Consider the following 20,830-nt stretch of genomic DNA (forward strand, 5'->3'; position numbering starts at 1 on the left):
TATTGACTGCTATTTCAGTCGTACATATTGCCTGATTCAAGACACTGACTGTAACATATACACTGAACAGTTTTGTTTGTTTGTTGTTTAACGCCCCACTCAGCAATATTCGAGCTACATGACAGCGGTCTGTAAATAATCAAGTCAGGACTAGACAATCCAGTGATTGACATCATGAGCATCGATCCACCATTTGGTATACAATGACATGCATCAACAAAGTCAGCGAGTCTGACCACCCGATCACGTAAGTCGCCTCTTACGACAAGCAGAGTCGCCTTTTATGGGCATGGTACAACATTTATACTAAGTTATCTTATAATAATTAGATCTACATCAAGTGCTTTTATGAGTTATCATGGTGTAATATTTATACATCATTTCATATAATTATAGTTTAGCAAGTAATAATTATAGTTTAGCAAGTAATAATTATATGAAATGATGTATAAATATTACACCATGATAACTCATAAAAGCACTTGATGTAGATCTAATTATTATAAGATAACTTAGTATAAATGTTGTACCATGATACAAGCATGGGTTGCTTACGACTATTCTACCCGGATCGTCACAAGTCACAGTTACAAATATAAAGGAGCGTGGGATAAACCATCAGGAAAATGGCGATATGACTGAAACTGTCATGCTGGAATTTGGTTTGGGCTTTAAAGATCATAACTTTCAAGAGCTTTGGAATATTTTCCAATTTAAATTGTCAATTACAAGAGCTGGAATTACACTGAAAGTTGACCCCCGAACCTGATATCAAAGACATTGCATGTTGCTCTCAAACAGGCATGATTGGAAGCGGTGAATCCTTTGCAGTACAATTTCATTATTGTGGTGGCGTGTCAAACATCACAAATATCACAAGAGCTACCAACTCAAAGCAGTTCGCTTGGTAAACAAGATTAAAGTTAATTCTCATGAAGCAAACAAGAGTTCTAGCAAATAAATTTTGAAATCAATCACGTCTCATTAGATTGTTAAGCTGTGTGAATGCTTTAATGTTTTGATTTTGATTGTGTTAAAATATTTTTTTGAATCAATATTTTGGAACCAAACTGTGTTGCTTCACAGCCATTGTTGATTTCATGAAAAATAAAAGGAATAACTCACAAAAACTTTAGGAAAAAACTAAAGAACAATTGTATAGATGCACTGACTTTTCTCTAGAAGTGCATTTACAAAGTGTACACACATATCTCTATTATCTATTGTTTTTACTCTTATTGTACTTTCTATCATCTATCGATATGAACATAGCCTTACTTAATAGGAATAATCAATTGTACAATGGGACTATATTTGTTCTTGTATGCCAGAAAAGAAAAAAACAAGAAAAAAATGAACAAGACAAAAGAAAACTTTTGGAAAAACTGGAAAAGCATCCTCGACCTCCTTCCCCAAACTGTTACATGCATACCAATACTTCTAACATATTTCTACATGAATCCAATCAGACATTAGTTCTCAGTGAGGCTAAACAAAAATCTGAGGACAACACCACTACAGTCATGTCGGAAAGACCTTTCTTCCGACCAATCAGTAAGCATTGCTTACCAGATCAGGAAAGTGACAGTCAGAATGTGTTTTCTGATTCCGTCCAAATCATCGTCAATCTGTCTGCCATACAATCACGACCATATAATAGACATTCCAGAATGTTCCTTTGTTCAGTTTTCAATTTTTTAATTGAGAACTTTGTCAACATATTTTTCAAGCATAGTCTGAAATGGAAGTCACCAGTTTGAAACTAGTGTTGTAAAGCTTGAGAAAGCTGCTTTCTGATTAGCTAATGTCTACTTCTTGTTAGTAATTTCATTGATCAGTCAAAGGTCGTTCTGACGTGACCCGTAACGGGATGTCCTCAGATCTTTGTCTAGTGGTAGCAAGTACTAAGATCTGATTCAAGCATGGGAATGGCCATTGGCTTTTACACATTACCTATGTTGGTAGTGGAACATGTGTCTTCAAGGAGGCAAGGACTTGATAATTCAACTACTGTTTTTTTTCCAGTAAAATATTTTCTTTTCAGAGACTAGAGTCTGCTACCTTTGCTTGTTTGTTAGTTTGTTTCTTGTTCTTTAATGCCTCATTCAGCAATATTCCAACTATATGATGGTGGTCTGTATATAATCGAGTCTGGACCAGACAAACCAGTGACTGACATCATGAACATCGATCTACGCAATTGGTATATGATGACATGCATCAACCAAGTCAGTGAGCCTGACCACCTGATGCCGTTAGTCGCTTCTTACGACAAAAGCATAGTCGCATTTACAGCAAATGCAAATGTTTCTGAAGACCTATTCTACCCCGCATCTTCAAGGGCCCTATATAATTGAGCATATTATTAATAAAAAATAACATTGATATTTATATTTTTTTACACTGCTTTAACTATCCAGCCACCCACTGCCCCATCTGGGACGTCACATATCAGGGTCCAGCTTGCAAACATCCCTACATGCATCTATTTATATTCATGTTTGATGCCATTTAAAAGCTAACACATTCAGTGGGCATGCACTTCCACTTTGGAAAACACTTTCCTGATTCAGAAGGGCTCTAAAACAGAACGTTGCATCTTGATAGCCTGATTTCCCACCCATCTGTGACACCATTCACGACAAAGGCCATCTCTTGATAGTCCAGAACATGCAAATTGACATGCATGGACTGCCAGTAATAGCATCAACTGGCCTTGAACCCCAAGATCACATTAATGAATACTGATGTGTGTCTACTCGCAAATGATGTCTTGGCGAAATGACTTTGTCAGATACAGCTTGTCTTTGGTTATTTCTTAAAAAGTGGAGTGGAACTGAGCTGAGCTGAGAAGAGCTGGGTGAGTGAGTGGGTGGGTGGGTGGGTGGGTGGGTGGGTGGGTGGGTGAGTGAGTGAGTGAGTGAGTGAGTGAGTGAGTGAGTGAGTGAGTGAGTGAGTGAGTGGGTGGGTGGGTGGGTGGGTGGGTGGGTGGGTGGGTGGGTGGGTGGTTGAGTGAGTGAGTGAGTGAGTGAGTGAGTGAGTGAGTGAGTGAGTGAGTGAGTGAGGTCAGGGGGTGACACCATTAATTTTTTAAGAGTTGTTCTTTTCATAAGCCTACTTTTCCATTACTCTTAGATTTGACGATGTGTCACCTTGTCTATTAATGTTACTGCCGAAACATTAAGTGAGTCAATGAGTGAGTGAGTGAGTGAGTGAGTGAGTGAGTGAGTGAGTGGGGAGCTATACCATAAATAATACTGATAAAATGAAAATAGACTGTTCATATACTTTACTATCTTATCCAAAATAAACCTTACTTGAAAACATTACAAACTTCATATAAGAAAATAGACAGAGTTACCTCCCTTAAATAAATTCATCTGAGCGAATAAACATTGCCAACTTGCTTTAATAGCTCCCCAACAACTCCCACAATCGTCTGAATTTAGAACATTATTGGTGAGAGAGTGAGTGAGTGAGTGAAAGAGTGAGGAGCGAGTGAAAGAGTGAATGAGGAGTGAGTGAGCGAGTGAGTGAGTGAAAGAGTGAATGAGGAGTGAGTGAGTGAGTGAGGAGCGAGTGAGTGAGTGAGTGAGTGAAAGAGTGAATGAGGAGTGAGTGAGTGAGTGAGCGAGTGAGAGTTTGGCTTAATGCCACTTTGAACAGTATTACAGTATATGATGTTGTTTCAGCTTGTGGGAGATTACAAACTTCATATAAGAAAATAGACAGAGTTACCTCCCTTAAATAAATTCATCTGAGCTAATAAACATTGTTAACTTGCTTTAATAGCTCCCCAACAACTTCCACAATCGTCTGAATTTAGAACATTATTGGTGAGAGAGTGAGTGAGTGAGGAGCGAGTGAGTGAGTGAGTGAGTGAGGAGCGAGTGAGTGAGTGAAAGAGTGAGTAAGGAGCGAGTGAGTGAGTGAGTGAGTGAGTGAAAGAGTGAGCAAGTGAGTGAGTGAGAGTTTGGCTTAATGCCACTTTGAACAGTATAACAGTATATGATGTTGTTTCAGCTTGTGGGAGATAGCCTGAAGTGAAGCAGGTCTGAGACAACATGGGTATGCCACCGACAGACACGGAAAGATCATCATGGCAAAAATGGATTTGAACCCACAGTCAAAGGATCCTGCCATGCCTAAGGGAAACAACTCTGAACAGCAAATTGCACTCCTTAGAGGAGAGGGCCGCCCTCGTAACTTGTCCCACTTATTGTAACATTAGAAGCACTATGTACTACTATATACAGGGTTTTGATCGGAAAACAGCATTGTATGGTAACAGAAAGTTAACAAGAGATGTAAACTACAACATACTTATGTCTCTCCGTGATTTTATAGAAAATAATGGTAAGTTTGTACATTGAGTATAAATATATATTGACATCATGAACCTCGATCCACGCCATTGGGATTGATGACATGCATGAACCAAGTCAGCAAGCCTGACCACCTGATCCCGTTAGTTGCCTCTTACGACAAGCATGGTCGCCTTTTTCCACAAGCATGGGTTGCTAAAGACCTATTCTATCCTGGCTCTTCATGGGTCTTGCAAACAAGGACTCATTTGGAACAAACTTCCCATGTCGATCGATGCTCATGATGTCAATCACTGAATTGTCTGGTCAAGACTGGAATATGACTCCTGTCATAGAGCTGGAATATTGCTGGGTTTGGCATTAAACAACAAACGAACAAACAAAACATATCAGCTGAAATACAAGAAAGTTAAACAATAATTAATAAGTGAGTATGGTTTTACGCCATTTTTACCAATATTCCAGCAATATCCCATATCCCATGTGGCTGCACACATTGTACCCATGTCAGGAATCGAACCAAGGTCTTCGGCGTGATGAGCGAACGCTTTAACCACCAGGCTACCCTACCGTCCATTATTTTTTTTTAAAAGATTTAAAAAATATAAATTATTACGTAAACAATATGTTAGCAAAGCATATGCTTGCCAACCAGGTCCACCACTGTGACAAACATACACAACACCAAGTTTCTCCATCTTTGACACTAATTAGACTTTAGTGCCATGCCACAGAGATCAACTCATCAATTTGCACTAAAACAACAGACACTCCACTACAAAGCAGAAGGCCACCTTTGATCAAGTCATTGTGTTTTTTATTGAAATAGAGATTGGAAATATGAAAAAAATAATATGAGATTGGGAGACTAAACAGAAATCGCACATAGACAAACTGTTGTATTTCACCATAAAATATGAGTGAATAAAATCATTGTTTACCAGTTATTTTGACAAAATGTCAGATCAATCCGAGGAAGGACCGATTGAGTCAGGGGGAATACCACATCAGTGAATCTTGTCACGTTCACAGCATCAAAATAATGGATAAGTTAATGTTTTTTTCAGTTTCCTGACATTCAATTAAGCAGATTCCTCTGTAATTTATATAACGGCTATATAATATGAAACGTTAACATGACTCGATCTGAAGTCATGTCAGCATATGTCAATGGATGTCAATTCTTGTGCTTCACACAACATATTACAAAGGATAAAAACACTATTGATATCATAATCAATGTGATTAATGGAAAGCAGTCTGAACCCAAATCACTCCTCATGAGATAGCATCCTTGTGAACCATTTACAGAACTGCCACAAAATTATTCAATTATATCTCCATTCATTTACAAAGTTAAGCAAAGTGGCCAAACTCATTTTAAAATCTGGGGCAGTCAGGTAGCCTTGTGGTTAAAGCATTCGCTCATCGACATCGATTCCCGATATGGGTACAATGTGTGAAGCCCATTTCTGGTGTTCCCCGCTGTGATATTGCTGGAATATTGCTAAAAGCGGCGTAAAACCATACTCACTCACTCACTCATTTTAAAATCTATTATTGAACAAAATTGTGTGGATCGATGCTCAGGATATCAATCACTGGATTGTCTGGTCCAGACTCGATTATTAACTGACCACTGTCACATAGCTGGAATATTGCCGAGTGCGGCGTTAAACAACAAACCAACCAACCCATTACTTTAATTCCAATCAAACAAGAAAGTAACATTATTACCGTATTCGATGTAATAAGCGCCCAGGGTGCTCTCAAAATTAGAAATAGGGGGCTCTTATTAGAAAAAATTTTGGTAAAAAGAAAACAGAGTTGAAAGATCGTAAATTTCGTGGTTTATGCTGACAGCCTGAAATGATACAAAACAAAAGTCTGTGCGTATTATATACAGCATATATATTTTTCCAGAATTTAATTGTCCATAATAAAGGGTGCATATAACAAATGAGTGCGTATTATATACGAACGAATAAGTCTTGTGTACATTGATCAATCGGAAGGGGTGCTCATTGGGATTGTTCACTAGCCAATATATTTGCAAATATTGCCGTGGGTTCTTATTAGAGCGGGGCACTTATTCTGTTGAATACGGTACTTAATCACCTATCCTGTTTTGACATAACCCAACCAGACCATGGAGAAAGTAAAATGAAAGATTGGATTAGCCAAGCATGGGAATGGACATTGGCTTTTACTTATATTGAATAAATGAAGGACTAAATCAATGAGAGTTGGCATCAACACATTACTGACTGAGTTTTCGTTATCAAATATTCTCTAACATCACTAGGTAATAAGGTAACAGTCTGGTAACACATGATAGGTAACATTTATGAAATTAGGAACTTTATAAATCATGACAAAAGTAGTTAGATGTATGACATAACAAATAAGAATTTTTTGGGTTCATTTCAAAACTTGTTTCGCATTTATAACAACAGCAAATAAATCTGTAAAAGTAAAATGTATCAAAAAGGCAAATTTATGAGTGTTTAGTGATGTTTGTTGTATCGTATAAGAAGTCCCATACTAATACAGAAAACATGATAGTTGTTTGCCATGTCAATATTATCTGATAAATGATAATTTTCAAACCTATATTTTCCGTAACTTTAAACTTGGTCATTTCTAGTGTGAGTGTGAGTGAGTATGGTTTTACGCTGCTTTTAGCAATATTCCAGCAATATCATGGCGGGGGACACCAGAAATGGGCTTCACACATTGTACCCATGTCAGGCATCGAACTCGGGTCTTCATCGTGACAGGGGAACGCTTTAACCACTAGGCTACCCGACCACCCCGGACATTTCTTGAAGGACAAAAAGGACTCTTACACTTAATACCTTATGATGAAGCAATTACCATAATGGTAATGTTATTTTTCAGGGCATTATCATTTGCAGAAGCCTGAGGTATTCCATTAACTGCCCGACGTAGGAGGGCAGTTGAAATGACCGAGGGCATTCTATCCATTTTAGCTATGACAATTTAAAATACACAGGACCTGGCTGATGGAGATGGGAAGTGTTAGTACAGGACACTCGTAAGAATAAATACATTATGTACAGTGTCATTTTAAAATTGTGTCGAAATTTATTTCTCCAAAGTTGCCAAAACTTATAAAATGCCTTAGCTACGTCACAGTTTGACACTGAATTTCAGTATATTAGACTGTTCTTTTGATAATGATAGCAATAATCCCTGTAGTTTATCCAGATTCCCGATGGTTAATTCTGACTCGATCGCCAAATGACGAGGGCGACGCCATGTTTGTTTATAAACAGTGAAAGTAGTCCCTACTTGATCGACCTTTGATATTTGCATCTCTATCCGCATATGACCCCAACGGATATAGTTTTTATCCGTTGGCTTTATCCTGCCGAGAAATCTACCCATTATATGATAAAATACATTATGTACGGTGTCATTTTCAAATATATAAACATATTGACACACAAATGTGTGCGATCCATCTTTATAGAAAAAACAACATACTCGACTCAGTTAGCAATTAATGCCCTGCATATTAAATGGTAGAGAACGTTTATGTATCTTCAACTCATCTATACTCCAGAATTGGAAATCTTGAGAAACAATATTATGTCTTATTTGGGTCTGTGCATAGAAAGTCTTACTGAAGACAGACTCTGTACCATGCAAACTGATAAGAGAGATGAATTCCCCTTCATGTTGAGTAATTAACCATCAGCTTAAGCTTACTATGTCGACATATCTCAGTTGCTAAAGTTCTGTAGAGCATGTGCCTTGTATTCAAATTTCATGGAAACGCACATTTTGCTTTCAACCTATGATTTCAATCACCATAAAAAATCTGGTTATATAAATAATTCCAGAAAATTTATGGTAGACAATCCAGGAAGTTACTAGATATGACATGCCTCTCGTCAACATGAAAGATGACGCTATCTATGCTATTTATGAGAGAAAAGCCTGAAGTGTTAGATGCTTATATACCACTTCGGTGAAACCCACGAGCACGGGTATGGTGCTTACAAACCTAGAAACCTATGTCACTTAGACAAGTGTGTCATAATTCTATCTAAAGTCCAAGGCTAGATCAACATACATGAGTCCGGATGCTGCACCCTGAATGAATACAACTGGAAGTTGTACAAAGGGACGTCACTCCCTTACATCTTTTGTTTATCTTTAGTATTTGTTTGTTTGTTGTTTAAAACTGCACGCGGCTATAGATCTGTAAATAATCCAGTCTGGACCAGACAATCAAGTGATTGACATCATGAGCATCGATCCACACAATTGATATACGATGCCATGCATCAACTAAGTCGGCAAGCCAGACTACCTGATCCCATTAGTCGCCTCTTATGACAAGCACATTCTCCCCTTATGGCAAGGCATTCACTAATTTACACAGGCAAGTGAGAACAGAGCCTCATGATTTCACTTTTGTTGGGATCAGGTTCTGTGATTTGACTGTAAACCGATGGGGTGGATCCATGCTCATGATATCAGCCACTGGTTTGACATGTCCGGACTTGATTATTTACAGGCCACTGTCGTACAGCCGCTATACTTCCCCTAACGACATACACACACTCACGCACTCATAGCAAAGTTTGTTTGTTTGTTGCTTAACTCCGCAATATTCCAGCTATATGATGGCAGCCTGTAAATATTCAAGTTTGGACCAGACAATCCAGTGATTGACATCATGGGATACGATGACATGCATCAATCAAGTCAGCGAGCCTGTCACCCTATCCCATTAGTCGCCTCTTACGACAAGCATAGTCGCCTTTTACAACAAGAATGGGTTGCTGAAGACCTATTCTTAGTGAACCTGCATCTTCACGGGTCGATAACAAAGTCATCATGTCATATGAAGGTTATATTCTCTCAATATCGCATACCTTTTCCATCATAATGATCTCGAACTGGCTGAAATTCAAACACAGATACAGACATAAGCTGTTGAGATGTGCATCGTATTGGAGCATATTTCTTTCACAAACTGACAATTTTATGCTCCATGAATGACGCATGTGCAATCTTAAGACCGTCACAGTTATATAATATATATAATTATACAGCTCATCTTTGAACTTTTGTATTTTATATATATATATATATATATATATATATATATATACTACTCAAATTTTGATAAGAATTGTGAGTATCCAGGGTGGGGTCTGAATGTGAATGATTGCTTGGACATTTTGTTCTTGCAAATAGTATTTGTTACTGCCTGGATATAAAACATGGGCAGCTTCATTACAAGTTTATTAAATATCCCGGGTAGAGTAGGTTTTCAGCAACCCACGCTTGACGGAAAAGGCGACTAGCGGGAATCCCGAGGTCAGACTCACTGACTTGGTTGATGCATGTCATTGTATCTCTTTTGTGTAGATCTATGCTCGTGATGTCAATCACTGGATTGTCTGATCCAGACTTGAATATGTACAAAACCGCTGTCATGTAGCTGGAATATTGCTGAGTGCGACATTAAAAAACAACCAAACAAAAAAAACACTTACACAGTTCAATAAGTAATGGCATAACATCATAGTATGACATATCTCAGTATCCCCGAGAAACTATAAGAAAATGAACACGCAGACATTTCATTCTAAAATGAGAAAATCCAAAACTCAAATTTATTCCTAACATTAAATGACTTAATTTCTGCATGGCTATCCCGAAAATTGATAGCAGTGAAACGTCAGATCGAGATACACACCAGCAACACACCAGTGATGTACAAACAATCCTTCTGAGGTCAGTTTGTATTCCCCAACACCTGTTCATGAGCTACAAACACCCACCTGCCCATGGTGATCCAACACACGGCAAGTACTTCATAGCTTCCAACTGTACCTTGAATCACAACTAACTACCTGAAGACTGCTGACAATGAAAATTCATAACATCATGAATCATTTTCTCGAACACTTACACCGACTGATCAAACATTACCTGTTTAAAAAAAAATACCAGCTAAATCACATACCTCTACAGCCTGTTCAGACATTTAACTTAGATGTTTCTCCCATCTATTATACAGTCATGGTTTCATGTACATTCACTACAAGACGATGTTGCTGCTGAAGCTGGTCTTCGTGCCACCTTGGACACAATGTGAAGCTACCACGAACACTTACATAATTCAGACACGAGAGAGTGAGAGAACATGTCAGTAGAGAATGGCAGCCGCTGACTACAAGAGGGCAACAAAAGTCATCCCAGCATGCAAAACATGCCATCTTTAATCAAACAAAACCTGTTTTCAACAGAAACGCTTTAAACACACAACAAATTGCCCTTCACCATCACCATCATCATTGTGAAATGTTGCGCTGTTGCGCCCAGTCATTAGAAACGGAAACATTGAAGAAAGGCTGACGAGATTTAGAAAAGATATAAATCAACAGGAACCCTCGCGCCTATCAAAGGGAACCAACACAATGTAACACCACACACACACACACACAATGTCTTAGTACCTTACAGAATCCTGGGTTGATGAAGGTTGATGCATAAAAACAGGCAAGAAAAGTAAAATTTGGCATTAAATACCAGCGATGGGTTAGCTCAGTGATCAGGGGAGGCAATAAGCAAGCGGGCACACCGGGGGGAAAGTATAATTATCATGTCGGAATTTCATTGATTTTCTCGAATAGCCCTCTTCCCATTGCTCTGAGAATAAGGAACGGTATAGAAGCCAGAGCGAAACACTTGGTAAACTTACAACAAAACAGGATGAAACTGGAAAACTTACACCTGTTGATTTCTTGATAAAGTTGTGATTCTGGAGGATGCTGTGCTGACCCTTATATAGGCGTGAGGGAGGTGTGCCCCCTTAAATCTCCACACACAAGGAGAGAGAGGATTTAGCATGAGGAGAGTGCACAACAACACAATGTACAGTAATGGATACCTTCCGTCAAGCAGGTAGGGGATTTCAAATTTCAAATATCAAATTTCGACACTTGATATTTTTATTTATGCTGACATTTAAATCTTGATATTGTGTATGCTGAATTTTATTACCTCTGTGTATGAAATGTCACTGCAGGTAGGGGATCTCAAATTTCAAATATCAAATTTCAATACTTGAAATTTGTGCTGACATTTAACTCCTGACATTGTGCATGCTGAATTTAATTACCTCTGTGTTTGTTTGAATCGTCATTGCAGAAGGAGTGGTTGTACTATTGGAACTTTATCTGTGGAAATAAGTCAATCCTATTTTTGATCCATTAGGTTCTATTACAATGAACATCCAATCTGAATCTAAAAGAAACACAGAATCAGGGTTCTGAAACCATTCTTAAAGATGAGTTCATTTGCAATCTTACAATGTTGTAAATGTAACTCACTGTCTGTACTGCAATTTGACTGTTTCAATGTGACAACGTTTCAGTTGTATTTGATGGTATCTGATTACTGAAAAGTTCAAGTTACATTTTACAACGTCCAAACAATGTTCAAGCAAGAACTACAACATCAATTTTTTAATGTTGTAAACGTGACTCTTTGTACTGATATGTAACTGTTCTGCAATGTTTCTGTCACATTTGACAATGTGTGGATACCGAAATATTCAAGTTACATTTCACAAAGTCCAAACAATGTTCAAGCAAGAACAGATATTGAAATGTTTCTGAGAACTACGACATTAATTTTTCAATGTTGTCAATGTGACTCTCTGTAGTGATATGTAACTGTACTGCAAAGTTTCTGTCACATTTGACAATGTGTGGATACCGAAATATTCAAGTTACATTTCACAAAGTCCAAACAATGTTCAAGCAAGAACAGATATTGAAATGTTTCTGAGAACTACGACATTAATTTTTTAATGTTGTCAATGTGACTCTCTGTAGTGATATGTGACTGTACTGCAATGTTTCTGTCACATTTGACAATGTGTGGATACCGAAATATTCAAGTTACATTTCACAATGTCCAAACAATGTTCAAGCAAGAACTACGACATCAATTTTTTAATGTTGTAAACGTGACTCTTTGTACTGATATGTAACTGTACTGCAATGTTTCTGTCACATTTGACAATGTGTGGATACCGAAATATTCAAGTTACATTTCACAAAGTCCAAACAATGTTCAAGCAAGAACTACGACATCAATTTTTTAATGTTGTGAACGTGACTCTTTGTAGTGATATGTGACTGTACTGCAATGTTTCTGTCACATTTGACAATGTGTGGATACCAAATTATTCAAGTTACATTTCACAAAGTCCAAATAATGTTCAAGAAAGAACAGATATCGACAAGATTCTAAGAACTGTGACTGCAATCTGAGGCTGATGATGAGGGAGGGACTTGATTGCCCCTCCTCACAGCACGGGGATGAACGGTCATGATGGGGATCAAAGTTTTCCACAACTTCCTGTTTAGTTTGATCAATCACATACCTGATCTCTATATTGTAGTGTTCATACAAAGTTATCATTTAACTTAAGATGTTAAAATGTTCCTTCTGATAGAATTTATTACGCAAATATTAATTCTGTTATGTTTCAGTGAATTTTCAGTGAGATCAAAGGATGGCGTTAATGCATTCTTTAGCAAGAGAAATATCTCCAATGCATGTCCTCTCACATAAACAATTCGAATTGTCTTCACAAATGGCTTTCTTCCACATTATAAAGATGGACAAGTATGATGCTACTGCCATTTTCCAAAGGAATAATTTATATTCTTTAGCTCCTCGGAAATGAGGTATCATCAGCCTTGCTTGAAAACACAAGAATGACAATTGCAAAAGTTGATCCGAACTTTCAAGGAAGAATGTGCATGTTTAATGCACTTTTCTTGAAATAAAAATGACAAAAAACACTTCCATAATTATAAGAAATTGCTGCTAAAAGCATTCCATTGTATGACTCTGACTATATATGTTTTTCTTGAAAGTCCTGCTGAACCGATCGGCTTAAACATGGAGTTGAATATGCTAGGCTGGAACATGTAATGGAAGCATTGCTGAATACAATCAGAAGAAGATCTTGATTGCTCATACAATTTCAAACTGAATGAAAGTCACAGAGTTTGTATTGGTTCCCGGCTGCAATGTTTATGCCTTGTATTTAAAGCATCTGACAGGGCTACTAGTAATTATTGATTTTAGGAATAAACTACCAATAATTCATATCCCTTTTTAATTTACTTTATTTTCATTTCTTAATTAAGAAAATAATGTTTAAACTTCTTTAATTTACTTTTATAGTGACATTTGGTGTAGATCCTTATACAGTTGTCAAGCAGTGCACATGACTATGAACAGGTAGGAGTAAGTAGGATGTAATTTGTTGATTTCTTTCAAAATTGATTTTTTCAAGACAGACACAGTCATAACTGTCAGCGCGTGTACAACTGCAACATTTAAGAACAGCATACAACTGCAATACTTAACTGTACAGGACCAGCACTTAACTGTATAGGATGAACACTTAACTGTGGATGACAGTACTGTACAGGACCAGCACTTAACTGTATAGGATGAACACTTAACTGTGGATGACAGTACTTAACTGTGCAGGACCAGCACTTAACTGTATAGGATGAACACTTAACTGTGGAGGACCAGTACTTAACTGTACAGGACCAGCACTTAACTGTATAGGATGAACACTTAACTGTGGATGACAGTACTGTACAGGACCAGCACTTAACTGTATAGGATGAACACTTAACTGTGGAGGACCAGTACTTAACTGTGCAGGACCAGCACTTAACTGTATAGGATGAATACTTAACTGTGGAGGACCAGTACTTAACTGTGCAGGACCAGCACTTAACTGTATAGGATGAACACTTAACTGTGGATGACAGTACTTAACTGTGCAGGACCAGCACTTAACTGTATAGGATGAACACTTAACTGTGGATGACAGTACTGTACAGGACCAGCACTTAACTGTATAGGATGAACACTTAACTGTGGATGACAGTACTTAACTGTGCAGGACCAGCACTTAACTGTATAGGATGAACACTTAACTGTATAGGATGAACACTTAACTGTGGATGACAGTACTGTACAGGACCAGCACTTAACTGTATAGGATGAACACTTAACTGTGGATGACAGTACTGTACAGGACCAGCACTTAACTGTATAGGATGAACACTTAACTGTGGATGACAGTACTTAACTGTGCAGGACCAGCACTTAACTGTATAGGATGAACACTTAATTGTGGATGACAGTACTGTACAGGACCAGCACTTAACTGTATAGGATGAACACTTAACTGTGGATGACAGTACTGTACAGGACCAGCACCTAACTGTATAGGATGAACACTTAACTGTGGAGGACCAGTACTTAACTGTACAGGACCAGCACTTAACTGTATAGGATGAACACTTAACTGTGGATGACAGTACTGTACAGGACCAGCACTTAACTGTATAGGATGAATACTTAACTGTGGAGGACCAGCACTTAACTGTATAGGACAAGCACTTAACTGTACATGACCAGCACTTAACTGTACATGACCAGCACTTAACTGTACAGGACCAGTACTTAACTGTACAGGATCATTTCATAACTGTACAGGACCAGTTTTCGAAAAGGGTTAGCATGTCCTGCCATACTGGCTGCACCCACCACTTACACAATCTGCACAAAAATGTTAGTGTTTGTTGCGTGATCAGTACTCTTGTGATGCGATTTTTGTCAAAATTTTAAAGAGAAGTGATGAGTAATATCGTGTAAATGTCTCACACAATAACGGTAGAAATCACCAAGGCATTTGTTTAAAATTTGGAATTTAATCTGTAGCCATTATGGTTCCAAGAATAACACTTTCTGAAATTTCTTTATTTTAGTTTTAGTTTTTAAGATACACAGTACATCTATATAAGTACATCTTCAGTGCAGCACTATGGTATATTACAGTCACTGACATCAAGACGCTTCTAGCCCTAGTCTGATCAGTGGATACTAATGGTTGGTCATTAAATTGGGTTTGTTTTAAGCAGGTAGGGTAATTTCAACTTTATTTTGTTGTTGAAAAGGACTAAAATGTGACTGGCAGATCTGTAAATAAATAACTAAAAAAGTGATTTAATTGCTCTGGCCTTGTTTTCAGGTGAATGGTGTTTTTGTAAGCGATGAATTAATCTTGCGTATAAATATTCTGGACTAGAAATTGACTGAGGGAAGGAAATACAGCCCTCATCCTGGGAATATTGTTCCACAGGAACCAATACTCCTGGTACCGTAATCGACTAAAAAAGCGCCCAGGGTGATCTCAAAATTAGAAATATGGGGCTCTTATTAGAATATTATTTTGGTGAAAAAAAAAACAGAGTTGAAAGATAAATTTTATGGTTTATGCAGACAGCCGGAAATGTTTATATACGACAGATATATTTTTCCAGAATCTAATTGCCCATAATAAGGGTGCATATAACACACGAGTGCGTATTATATGCGAATAAATAAGTCTTTTGTAGATTGATCAATCGGAAGGGGTGCTAATTGGCATTGTTAACTAGCCAATATATTAGCAAATATCGTCGTGGGCGCTTATGAGAGCTGGGCGCTCATTACGTTGAATACGGTATATCAATTTCTCCAGGGCAAATGTTCAGGGGGAACATGTTTACTCGGACATTTCCACATCTATAAGGATGAGGATCCATCAGTACAACCCTGGATTCATATTCACATATTTTCAATTAATTCACAATATTAATATATTTCTATAAAAGATATGTTCCACATGAGCCTTCCTTCACTTTGAAATACTTGTAGTTAAGGAGTACATTTTATAGGAATTTCTGAGAAGTTGACGGATGACAATGTTGACACAATTTACAGACTTCTTTATTTTACTGTAGTAGCAACATTTTGGAATAGATCCTTATCCCGATTTTCCTTACTTAAAATCGGTATAAGAATCTATATTGAAATGTCACCATGACAGTAAAATAAAGAAGTTGTTATCCATACGTTGTGTCCACTTTGTCATGTAGTATTTAGTTAATTAAAACTAAAAGCAAAAAAATCATTTTCCATAATAATAAGAAATCTCCATTATCATTTGTACAATTCCGACTTGCTACAATAATGTCTTTATCCTGGTAAATGTGGGCCTTTAATGTGATTATACATATAGACAATTGCCAGATGTACACTAAGTCTGTGAACTGTTTCCAATTCCGAGGACACAAACTACCATTCTGTGGACATGCAGATTGTGAATCAGACAAGCTTGTAGATTAGATTTGCATGGAGATTACGGGGGTGCAAACCGAAGACACGATATGGAATTGACATGTAAGTACCCTGAATCAACAGCAGAAATGGGGAACAGATCCCCTTGATCAATGTGCATAGAAAACCATTAAGGAACTTGTGTTTTTTTCAATCACTTTTTGTCCAGGGATGTAGGCTATGATGAATGATATCCACAATTACATCACATGTTGTATGGAGAAAGGAAGGGTCATTTGCCCTGAAATAGATTTTACATTTTCATTTTACTTCAAGGTGTTAATAATTCAATTTCTGGCAAAACTGCTGGATGATTTTCAATTGATTCTTCTCCAGCAGCTTTGCTTGAGGAGTTGGGAAGAACATTAGACCAAAGCCATTAATACATCTAAAACTTGTTTTAAAGTGATCAGTCTTTATAATCAGGATTTGTTAATTTGTTTTCAATTTACATTAAAATTATCCATCATTACACACTCATGAAGTTTTGATTATTAACATTCTTGAAATTACTACAGAAACATTGTCTCAGTTGAATATTAACCTCAGGGCTGTAAACAGCCACCACAAGTTATTCATTGCCATAACAAACTACACAGAAGTTTTGTACTTTTCAACTCAATACTTAAACCTGTGCTACATGAGTGAGTGAGGGAGTATGGTTTGATGTCGCTTTTAGAAAAATTCCAGCAATATCAGAGCAGGGGACACCAGAATTGGGCTTCAACCATTGTATCCATGTGGGGAATCAAACCCAGGCCTTGAGCATGATGAACAAACCCTTTAACCACAAGGCCACCTCACACTGGACATTGACAATGGATCCCGTGTAGATCCGGGGTAGAGTAGGTCTTCAGCAATCCTTGCTTGTCGTAAAAGGTGACTATGCTTGTCGTAAGAGGTGACTAACGAGATCGGGTGGTCAGGCTCGCTGACTTGGTTTGATGCATGTCAACATAACCAAATTGTGTGGGGTGATGCCCATGATATCAATCACTGAATTGTCTGGTTCGAACTCGATTATTTACAGACCACCGTCATATAGCTGAGCGAGGCGTTAAAGAACAAACAAACAAACAAACAAACAAACAAACAAACAAACATTAACATTGCACATGTAAACTATATTGGAAATAGTAAATACCCTGATCCATTTGGTAACCTAACATTTTGAAATTTTTATAACTTAGATACACCTTAATTTCCTTCCCATCTGTATGTTTTATCATGTTTTTATCGAAAGCCTACGGAACTTTATCCTTGTTAATACAAAGTGGAGGAGTTTCCGTCCACTGTTTAATTTGTTTGTTTGTTTTCTGTTTAACGCTGCACTCAGCAAATATTCCAGCTATATGACGGCGATCTGTTAGTAATAAAGTCTGGACCAGACAGTCCAGTGATTGACATCATAGGCATTGATCCACCTAATTGGGATACGATAAGATGCATCAACCAAGTCAGAGAGTCTGACCACCCGATCCCGTTAGTCGTCTCCTACAACAAGCATAGTCGCCTTTTACAAGAATGGGTTGCTGAAGACCTACTCTAACCCGGATCATTTCATATCTTAAGAATACAAATCACAATAGTCAACACATATCACATCGGTAAACACTTATCATGGACAACACATCAGATACGCAATGGTTAATATAATAGTCGATCGAAAACATCAGAAGGAAGAGTGAGTTGATATAATGAACTGGAAGCAGTAATGGAAACCCAAAGCCAGACCACAGTTGTTCACTTTATACTAAAATACTTTATGGGTAAACATAAAAGAGTATTTCACGACTGTTACTTGTGCATTCATGTCTGTGTATTGCAGTGATGAAAATGGATGGAGATCATTAGCACACGCTTACATCGTCCCACAATGCATTATCTGGTATTAAGAGTTCAAACAGGCCATTCATGAATACGGCCACATTTACATTTAATTTAAGAGTGTCAATTAACATTTCATACAGTATGTGTTTTATGTCTTGTGGTTCGACTTGTCTGATCTCTGTTGTGTGTGCTAATCCATATCCTTTAAGATGGCAGCAGGATAAATATACTACTCAAAAGAAGTTAAGGATCACCCGATTCTTTCATATTGGTAATGTTAATCTGTCATGGCATGATAGATGAACTATTGTAATCTGAAAGAATCAGGTGATCCTTAACTTCTTTTGAGTAGTATATATCGGGCGACTCAATGTTCTGACACAGTCCCACTTCTCTACAAGGTCACTAGGTCCGCACGGTATTACCGGTATACCCGTACACTACAATACATGCGAAAATGTTTTTACGCACTGCAAAATATTTTTTCTGTGTTCTGGTATACATGGTAAAAACTATGTTTAAAAAGTGTCAAGCATTGTAAAATCTACACAGAAATTCACTCACAAATGATGTTTCTCTTCAAAATTGAGTGAGTGAGTATGGTTTTACGCCGCTTTTAGCAATCGAGGAATCAAACCCGGGTTTTTGGCATGACGAGAGAACGCTTTAACCACTAGGCTACCCGACAGCCCCTCTTCAAAATTGAAGGGAGGAAACGCGGAAATAGTTTTTCTCTCATGGCAGAGGCCACTAACCATGCTGACTTTGATTTTGTAATATTTACTTCAGATTATAGAAACTAGGATCTGCATGCACAATCAAAAATCGGTGTAAACACTCCAAACATAGTATAATACGTATCACAATACAGATATCGTTAAGTTTTGTTAATCTGACACTTGTTAATCCGACAATCGGCTTTATCCGACTCGGTGTGAATACGACAGTCTTGCACTCCGACTCCGAAACACCTAATTTGCAATGAAGTACTGAAATCAATCATTAATCACTCTAATTAATCCGACACAGTGATTAGCATACTCTGTGGATAACTGCCTGCGAGTACACAGCCCGTGTTTTGATGCAAGACGAGTCGGCATGTTCAAGCCATGGTTTTTTTGTAGAAGATGTCAAAAAGTTAAAAACTTGTGCCGACAGGGCAATAATATAAGGATAACGCTATTTTTCAGGGCATTATCATTTGCAGAAGCCCGAAGTCTTCCATTAACTGCCTGACAAAGGAGAGCAGTTGAAAAGAACGAGGGCTTCTGCAAATGATAATGCCCTGAAAAATAGCGTTACCATTATTATAGCTAAAATGGGTAGAATTTGTTATCAAATAAAAATAAACAACAATATCGGTTTTGAAACATTTAGTGCAAACAACACAAATGTCACTGACCCACTTTTAGAAATATGGAAACGTCATAGAACAAACCTGATGACGTCATTATTGAACGTGACGTCACCTATCCCTATCCCTATGAAGTCACCAAACAACGGGCGTGATAATGGCCCGTCGTCAAACAATATGAGGGCATTATCAAGTTACAGTGGCCGGCTTATTTCTGATAACATGCGTGCGGTTTAATGATAACTCTATCCATTTTAGCTATAAGGGTATATAAATGATACTGATGGCACGTCAGACACTCACACTGATGAAAACCACCACAGTAATGCCACAACTGCCAACTTAACAGCACAACCGGGTCCTGGGTATGATACACATAGGAGCCACCCATGTCCACATCGCTGGTATTTTTGGTTGCTCCCATGTTGCTGTTACAATGTAACAGACAAACAGGGCAGACACCAGAGAAGAACAGGCAGGCCCAGTAAACTATGCACAATGAAGACCGGTACTTGCATACTTTGCATCTCTGGAATCACTTCCTGACAATGATGTCATGAGCGACGAATGCCTAAGGGCATATTGCTATACAACAGGCAGTGGCCAGGTGACTCAGGGCTCAAGGAATTTGGACTAACAGACCTTACAGAGGACAGTTATTGACAGCACAACATCGTTGCCAGAGATTATGATGGGCCTTGACTGTACATTTTTGGCAGCGACATGATTTTGTATGTTATATTGATTATGAATTATGTATTGCCACACATACTTTATCCAACAAACTCTATCTTCCAGGATGTGGTTATAGTCAAAGTAGACACAATTTATTGACAACAACTTCTTTAATAACTGTGAAGGCGATGTTTCAGTATAGATCTGTATATCGTTGTGGAGCAAGACTGTCTATAGTATACTCCAGTATTAAACAAGGTCAGTGGACAGCCTGATATTGGGGAGCTTCACTGTATCTCCAACTAACTCCACCTTCCAGGCCATGGCTAAACAAGGTCAGTGGACAGCCTGATATTGGGGAGCCTCACTGTATCTCCAACTAACTCGACCT

At 37.9% G+C, this 20,830-nt stretch overlaps 2 protein-coding genes across 2 annotated transcripts in view; one reads left to right on the forward strand and one right to left on the reverse strand.

Moving 5' to 3' along the window:
• LOC139445176 (integrator complex subunit 13-like) overlaps positions 1-20,830 on the reverse strand; it is a 444,879-nt gene that overhangs the window by 72,572 nt on the left and 351,477 nt on the right. The gene's annotated exons all lie outside the window — the stretch shown is intronic.
• LOC139445175 (FMRFamide-activated amiloride-sensitive sodium channel-like) overlaps positions 11,220-20,830 on the forward strand; it is a 315,161-nt gene continuing 305,550 nt past the window's right edge. The window contains exon 1 of the mRNA XM_071226296.1: positions 11,220-11,276. Coding sequence (XP_071082397.1) covers positions 11,221-11,276 — 56 coding nt within the window. The 5' untranslated portion in view covers position 11,220. The remainder of the gene's footprint in view (positions 11,277-20,830) is intronic.

The sequence above is a fragment of the Haliotis cracherodii genome, unplaced genomic scaffold (genome assembly GCF_022045235.1).
Source record: "Haliotis cracherodii isolate W230 unplaced genomic scaffold, xgHalCrac1.p SCAF_6, whole genome shotgun sequence".
In the NCBI taxonomy this organism is placed as follows: domain Eukaryota; kingdom Metazoa; phylum Mollusca; class Gastropoda; order Lepetellida; family Haliotidae; genus Haliotis; species Haliotis cracherodii.